Genomic DNA, 8348 nt, shown 5'->3' on the forward strand with positions numbered 1-8348 from the left:
CAGAAAGGAGCATTGACTGTGAAACATTCTCATTGCTCCTGCTGCCGGAGCAGGGAAGTGGGAATGGCTCCCTGCAAACTCGCTGGCAAGAACAGACGTGCCCAGGTTAGCTGCTGTTACTGGCAAATTCAAGCAGCAGTAAATACAGGTGGTGCCTCCAAGCCCCCCCGGCGGGTGGGGGCGAGGCCGCCTCCAGCAGAGGATGCAAGCAGGTACCAGATGCTGCCAGAGGCTGGAGCTGTGGCCTCGTGCATGGCTTGGACTTCCCAGATGAAGTTTCTCAGCTTGATCCCAGGTTGGAGTAGCCCTTTGGAGCAGGATGCACGTGCGTAGTGGTGGGAGCACGCAGCTCTGCACTTCTCACTGAGGCTGACGCCTTGCCAGGGCTTAGAACAAGCAGGTACACATCGGTGGCAAACAGAAAACACAGCAGAGCTGAACTGGCAAACAATTGAGACCTAGAATTTCAAACTGAAAGTTGCTAAAAGGAGATGTAGGGCAGCAGTGGCCATGGAAGTTTGTTTCCTGGCAGCACAGGAGCAGCACACTGAGTCTGAGCCTTGTCTGTAGGAGCAGGAGGCAATGGCCTTTCTTCTTACCTGTGCTGGGGTTCAGCTGCTGCAACACTTTGCTGTCTGTCTCTCCTTCTCTGTTCTCCTCCCAGGGTGTCCCTGAGCATGCCATGTCTCCTCAAATCCACCCAGGCCAGTGGTACAGGTGATCTAAGGAAACCCCAGCAGATCACTCTGCTGACTCTCACTCGAGCTGCTGCTCCATTCAGGTAGGTCAAATGGAGAGGTGATACCCTTTAGATCCACTTTTTAGAGATACTTCTAAATTCTGCTGACTGAATTGCATGAAGTGGGGTGTCCTCGAGACATTTCAACAGCTCTTGTCAACACCGACAGCTTCATCCTGCTCTGTGTGGAAAAATGCAGTGGGTGTGCCTTGTGCTGGAGCAGAGCTCACCTGGAATAACCCCTGAGAGCTGCCTGCCTGCCCCAGAGAGGCTGTTGCCCAAGATAACCTGAGTGCAGCCTCCTCTTCAGCTTTCCTCCACATTGTGCAAGTGATATGTGAAGCTTTCCAGGTACGATTGGCATTCTGATTTCACTAATGGCATTTTCCCATCTCATCGTTCCCAATGGCTTGGGGCTTTCAAGAACTCAAATGTATGGCAGCATTTAACTTGGGAGAACCAGAAGTTTTTGAGAGCAGGTGTGTCCTGGGCTGTTTGCTTTGGCTAAAGAACTGGTGGCTCCAGCAGGCAAAAATAGCACCAATATAAAACCTGATAATACTGGTGTCTAGAAAAGAAACAATTTCTGGCATCTCAGGGCCACAGACAGTTTTCTGATTTTCCCCTTTGGCCAGCTACCTAATTTCTCATGATCTGAACTACTACCAGCAGCCTGGTTTTGCTAGGCATTTCTCTCCCCTATTTATAAGCAGATTTCAACCCTGTAAAATGGTAAGTAAAAGACTCTTTTCTTTTTATCTCAATTAAAAGAGACCATGAAACAGCTTTAAAAACATGAGTAAAAAGACCTTTCCACCTGCAGGGTGGCAAATGAATGATTACTGTGAGGGATTGCAGGACATCTGTGACACTTCCAGTGCTGTGGCAAGGGAAGGGCAGGATGGCTTCAATCCTGCCAGCTCACCTGCTGCCGTGCCTGCTCACACCTGCCTCTCTGCCAGTTACCCTAAATTGGTTTGTTTTTCCTTATCTTCATAAACGGTCCTGAAAAGTCAAAGAAGCATGGCAGAAGTATGAATTTACAGCACAAAGCAAATAATTCTGCTGCACCAAAGAGAGTCCCAGGGAGTCAAGGGGGATAGTAGAAAGTTACTTGTTGCTATAGCACTAGGATGTTGTGTGCAAATTGGCGGAGTCCCACCTGACTGCTTTGTTTAGCCTCAAATTGAAAGGCATTAAGCAGCCTCGTGTACCGGGGCCATCTCCCACCCTGGGGGAGCTGTGCTGAGGGGTTCCTGAGTTTGACAGCAGAGAAATGCAGACCTGGGAAAAGCTGAAGCACTGGCACTGCATTCTGGAGATCAACAGCCTGACGGATGAGGAGAGGGGTTGGAAAGGAGCAGGAGGGAGGGGAAGGGGCCTGTGAGACTGTGCCACGCTGGCATCAGAGGCCAGGGTCCCTCCAGCACCTCAGCAATGCCCAGCCTGCCCAGTGTGAGAGGGACAGGTCCCTTTTTGAGAGGGTAAGTTTTATGTCTCCACTTGGCTCTGCATTTCATAGCAGGTGCTCCTCTCCACAGAGTGGGACTGGGCTCCAAGTTTTTATTGGTGTGGACTCCAACTCCCAAATGCTATTTACAGGGAAATTGAAGACCGCCTTCAAAATTAACAATAGATGGCTATAAATCTTACTCAGTTACCTAGCAACTAACACAATAAAATCCTAAGGTTAAAAGGAGAAGGGTTATTTGGAGATACCTTGGGGAGCACATAATGGCCATTTGCATTCCTGGGTGGGAGGACACAAAAAAAATTCCTGGGATATTTACAAATGAGTGTATTGGTGAAAGAAAAAAGGTGCAATTACTCAGTACTGTTTTAATCAAAATACCTCAGAACAGATAAATCTAACAAAAAAAAAAGTAGTAGTCAAATGGCTGTGATAAAGAACAGTGAGAAAATGTATGGTGATCTACAGAACTTGTAGAAGGGTTTGTTAAGTTGCTAAGCCCACTTTGTTACCATTTGTGACATTTGAAAAGTGTGTACTGCAAAGTATCCGTGTAATAAACCTTCCAAGTGAATCTGACCATTACGTGCCTGATGGAATATGCCCCAGAAAATCCTACGCAGTGCAAAAAAAATTTAAAACCAAAGTAACATAGCATGATTCATCCCGGCCTGGGTTCCTGTTATGCACAGCACAGATTGAAATTCCATATCCCCACCTCAAACTGGGGTTTATGCACAGCCTTTTCTGCCTGCAGTAATCGAAAATCTTGGAGCTGGAATGAGTGGAAACACTGAGAACTCCTAAAAAACCCTCATGGGGGCACATTTAACCAGGAAGAAGGAGGCTTGGTGGAGGAATGATGCAGCAAATCAGATGTGTAGTCCCCATCACACTCCTTCAGCACCTGTGGCACTTAGAGATATTTTTAAGCCCTCCTTTTGCTGTTTGAAAGGTTTCAGACAATAACTTCCTAATAACAGTCAGACATTTATTACCTTCAGGGTGCTAGATGGAGACAGGATTCATCTTGAGCTGTAATTCACCTGCACAGGCTGCTGGCAGAAGGTACCACTTGGTATGTAACAGCCAAATTCACCTTGATTTCACAGAGGGGAGAAATGGATGGGTCCAGCAAAAAGATGAGAGCAGCTTTCTGCCTTTCCCCACTGCTGTCTGTTGGTGTTACCCCTGCCTTGGTGCTGATGGTCAGGGCTGTAAGAGGCACAGGGGTGCCAGAGCTGATGGAGGGATGCTGAGAGCTTCCTGCATGTGAGTATTTTGGAGGTGATTTCCTGACATGAGGCATGGTTTGCAGGATAGAAAAGCCAAGGGCACTTTCCTGGAAAGACTAGCAAATTTTCCTGGCTTCACACACAAAACTGTTTTGTCTGCCAGCTAACTCCCATCCAGAATTGTTGGACCACAGCTGGAGCCAGACTTTCCATGGTCTTTGGTGGCATAAGTTGTCCCCATATTTCCTATCCCCTGGTTGCAGCTACTGCTGTGGACCTGCAGCTCCCCTTCCCAGGTGGTAAGGACTGCCCACTGGGCTTGGACACAATCGTGCTGGTGTCACACACAGGATGGAGGTCACCAGGAGAACAGAGCCCTAATGACAGCTCTGCCCTGCATCCCAGGCTGTTCTTCTGCACAGATCTATCCTATGCCAGTCCCTGTTCCACCTACCTTGTGACCAAAAGCTAAGGCAGGAGCTGTATTTTACCTCTCCCTGAGCTCTTTGATTTTCATCATAATTATTTCTGTATTATCAGGTACAACAAGAAGCAGGAAGCAAAGAGCATCCCTGTCATTTCCCTCCTCTTGGCCATCCACAACTTCAAAAGGGAAATGGGTCCAACTCACAGTGCATGAATGGAGCAAACTGGGTTTTAAACTGGTTTAGTCATGAGAAGGGCTGGAAGGAGAGTCATTCCTAGGCAGGTTTGATTGAAACAGAAATGGGAGGGGAAGATCACGCATGGAACAATTTAAGTGACAGCAGAAACAATAATTTGTCAGCCAAAGTGTCTAGCATGTATTATACATGTGTGTCTGTTCCTGAGCCTATTTGACAGCAGTATTTGACACCCCCCACCTCCAAGCTGAGTCTGCCTCCACTCAAGAGGAAGATCTCCATATCTATAAAAATAATAATGCAAAATCCACTTTTGAAAGTAGCTCTCATGGTAGCACAGGTAGGGCTGGAGCTGTGTTGCTGTCCCCTGCCTACCCAGCCATGCCAGGATGGTGCATCATCCCCTTTGCACATGGTGAGAACAAGGGAGTGGGAGTTTATTTCCTGAGAGATCTTTACTCTTGGCAGCTTTTCTGGGGGAGGAAAGAGAAGAGGAGCATTCAGGCCAATGAGATAATGTATCCCCACCCTTTCCCAAATGCATCCCAGAGATGATGTTCTGGCCTGGCTGTTTCCTTACGGAGATGGAGCATCTGAGCATCCCTAAAAGTGGATGGGGTCCTCCCGAATAGCCCATTTACCCTGGATGGCTCAGACCAGAGAGAAATTGTTGTTCCCATTTAGATATTTAGATATTTAGGTGACCAGGAGTGCCTAAGGACCTGACTTCACTGGGGTCTGTACTACCTGAACATTTTTATGGCTCTGCATGGACCTGATTTCCCCAGACCCCTCTGCAGGCACAGCAGAGCAGAAGCAGTGAGCACCCCTCACCCCTCTTATCTGCATTTTCTGCACTCCCAGGCTGAGCCCTCATTTTCCCTCTTCTGAATATGCTGATGCAAACTTTGATGCTCAGAGCCTCCCCTACCTTTTGCTTGTGCCACCCCCTGTGCCTGCAGTATCTGCTGGCATGAGCCTGGAGGACACAAGCATGCAGGGTGACAGGGAAGTTTGGTAGCTTCATGGACAGCTTGGGAGGGGACCAGCCAGCCTTGTTTTAAGTAGCAATTTAGGACTTGCATCTTCATCAGAAGACTGGAGCTGTGATTCAGTACAGCCACACCTCCAAGGAATTTATTCTCCAACTTTGACTTACATTTTCTGTTTTAAACTCATAGCAGATGTCCTCACCAGCCCTGTTATTGAGGGCGCACAGCATCTCATGCAACAGCAAAGCAATTAAAGAGGATTTGCAGGTCACCTTTAAAGCTTTTCCCACAGCACGTTGAATCTTGTTATAAATCCTGTATCCAATACTGCTTTTATTTCAGCAGTTTTAATTGGAGTTTTAAATACTCTGACTCTTATGCAAGACACCCAAAGTGCTGGAGATTTTCAGGCCCTCTCTTGCATGACACCCACTCCTTGAAATCCCATTGTCCTTCTGTAAAGCTAACAGTAACTCAGCACCCTGATAATGTATTAGACATGGGATACAGGCTGTAGGTTGAGATGTTTCAACATGAGGTCCAACCCCAGTCTGCAGCCAGTTGCCCACTGTGTGATGAAATGTATACTTGGAGAGATTGCCTCTTCCCTTGAGAGTTTATAATATATTCATGCACCACTGTATGAGTTGGAAACTGGGAGAGAAACCAAGAAGGAAAATGATGAGGAACTTTAGCAGAAGGGAGGAATAGAGGGAAGCTTGGAGGGTTTTGGAAAGGTAAAAATAGCAACCACAGAAAAACAGAGCAGGGAGCATTCGATATTTTCTCAGTGCCATGAAGAAGGAAATTTTCTCCATTATAAAATTCCCTGTGTGGAGGGTTTTTTTTTCCTTAGGTTGGGTTTGTTTGTTTTATTTGGGTTTTTTGTTTTTTGCTTTGTTTTTGTTTTGTTTTGTTTTTGTTTTGTTGGAGGTTTTTTGTTTTTGCTTTTAAGGAAGCACAGTATTTATGGCAGGAAAGAGTGAAAATCTCCCTGAAACTTTTGTCTGAGACTCTTCAAAAGGCCACCTCAGCTACACAGCTCCCAGCCTCATTTCAGCCTCCCAGGGAAGAAGATACAAGAAAAGAATTGACAAAAATGAGAACGATTGAATGAAAAAAAGAAATTATCAAAGGGTTACCATTTTAACCAGCTGTGAGGCAGCAAGGCAAAGGAACAAAGAGGCAGGGAAGGAGGGGAAGGAGCTGACAGGATCTGCAAACAACCACAACCCTGGGTGAAGCTGTGAAATGCTAATGGCAAAGCCGCTCCAGCCCCACTGGGGAAGAGTTTCGGAGGAGCCCTGTGCTCTGTGAAGCGTTTGCTGCTCCTCCTCTCCCCACGGTTCATTTTGCTCTGCCTTGCGCCAGATGAGCTGTTTGATTGCAAACCCCAGGGGCATGGGGTGGGCATTGCTTTTAGTGCACTGTATGATAGGAGTGGGTTGATGTATGGGCAACCCCACGGCTCCCAGACCCATGAATCCCAGGCTACCAGCCCCATGGATCCCAGCATCCCAGCTCCAAGCCCCATGGATCCCAGGCTCCCAGCCCCATGGATCCCAGCTCCCATCCCCATGGATCCCAGGCTCCCAGCCCCATGGATCCCAGCTCCCAGCCCCATGGATCCCAGCTCCCATCCCCATGGATCCCAGGCTCCCAGCCCCATGGATCCCAGCTCCCAGCCCCATGGATCCCAGCTCCCATCCCCATGGATCCCAGGCTCCTGGCCCCATGGATCGCAGCTCCCGGCCCCATGGATCCCAGCTCCCATCCCCATGGATCCCAGGCTTCCAGCCCCATGAATCCCAGGCTCCCGGTCCCATGGATCCGAGGCTCCCGGCCCCATGGATCCCAGCTCCCGGCCCCATGAATCCCAGGCTCCCAGCCCCATGAATCCTGGCCCCATGGATCCCAGGCTCCCAGCCCCATGGATCCTGGCCCCATGGATCCCAGCTCCCAGCCCCATGGATCCCAGCTCCCGGCCCCATGGATCCCAGGCTCCCAGCCCCATGGATCCTGGCCCCATGGATCCCAGCTCCCAGCCCCATGGATCCCAGCTCCCATCCCCATGGATCCCAGGCTCCCAGCCCCATGGATCCCAGGCTCCCATCCCCATGGATCCCAGGCTCCCAGCCCCATGGATCGCAGCTCCCAGCCCCATGGATCCAAGGATCACAGCCCTGCTGCTCCACAAGCAGCTCTGGGAGCACCGTGAGCTCCGGGGCTGCAACAGGTGCTTTGTGTCCCGCTCCAGCATCTCAGGCCGCAAATCTATTTCCTGTGACAGTGTTTTTCCTGCACCCTGCTTTCGTTTGCGGGCTAAACCTGTCCTCCTTGAGGAGGGGCTCAGACGGCCGGCAGGAACCCGGGATGATCGCTCCCTGCCTGGGCCAGCAAAACCCCCGTGCACAGCGCAGGCAACCTCAGCGTGCGCCCTGCAGAGCCCAGCTCTGCCCTCGGGGAGCTCGGCTCCTCTATCGCCACCCGGATCGGAGCCTAACGAGGATGCGGCGCTGCCCACTGCACACGCGGCCGAGCGCGGCGAAATGAGGGCGGCGGGGCCGCGGCCGGGCCGGGCTCGGGGAGCGGGGCCGGGGCCGCGCAGGGCTCGGGAGCCCAGCTAACCCTGAGGGGAGCGCCGGCAGCGGGGCGGGGGAGCCGGTCCCCGCCGGGCCGAGGGGCGGGGGAGCCGGTCCCCGCCGGGCCGAGGGGCGGGGAGCCGGTCCCCGCCGGGCCGAGGGGCGGGGGAGCCGGTCCCCGCCGGGGCGGCGCCTGCGGGGCCGAGGGGCGGGTGAGGGGCGGGAGCGCGGCCGAGGGGCGGGCCGGGCCCGGACGGGGCGGCCGCTGCTGCCGCGCATTCGGGCTGGGCTGCGCCGGGCTCCGCGCCGGGAGCGCTGCCATGTTCGGCCGCGGCTCCCGCAAGCGGCTCTCCAGCCGCTCGGTGAGTGCCGGGGCGTCCCTCGCCCTCCGCCCCCCGCCCCGCTCCAACCTGTGGCTCTGTCCCGCCGCCCCCATGTGCCGCTCGCTTGGGGTGCGTCCCCGCTCCAGCGCTTCCCCTGCCCTCTCCCAGCCTTTCCCCCGGGCGTGCCCCTTCCCTCTCCCCCTGTGCCTGTTCCCTCGTCCCGCGGCCGGCGCTGACTCTGCTGTTCCTTGCAGCTGACGGCGTCGGGGGAGCCGGAGCGGGGCCAGCCCTGCAACACCTGCGGGGACCAGTGCCCGGGCTTCGCCCTGCACAAGTGGAGGTAAGCCCGGGGAGACCCCCGCCTTCCCCCGGCCCCCGCGCTG

The 8348-nt window shown here is 52.6% G+C and overlaps 1 protein-coding gene across 6 annotated transcripts in view; it reads left to right on the forward strand.

The window, feature by feature from the left end:
• Window positions 1-7866: 7866 nt before the first annotated feature.
• PRICKLE2 (prickle planar cell polarity protein 2) overlaps window positions 7867-8348 on the forward strand; it is a 103394-nt gene continuing 102912 nt past the window's right edge. For 3 of the 6 annotated variants that reach the window (XM_085590331.1, XM_085590332.1, XM_085590333.1), the window contains exons 1-2: window positions 7950-8004; window positions 8220-8305. Coding sequence is in view for 1 of the 6 variants with exons in the window: in XM_021537258.2 (XP_021392933.1) it covers window positions 7963-8004; window positions 8220-8305 (128 nt within the window). In the remaining 5 variants the exon portion in view is untranslated. Of the gene's footprint in view, window positions 8005-8219; window positions 8306-8348 lie in introns of those variants that run through there. The other 3 variants (XM_021537258.2, XM_085590335.1, XM_085590334.1) reach the window with 3 other exon arrangements.

The sequence above is a fragment of the Lonchura striata genome, chromosome 12, assembly GCF_050655825.1.
Source record: "Lonchura striata isolate lonStrDom1 chromosome 12, ASM5065582v1, whole genome shotgun sequence".
In the NCBI taxonomy this organism is placed as follows: Eukaryota; Metazoa; Chordata; class Aves; order Passeriformes; family Estrildidae; genus Lonchura; species Lonchura striata.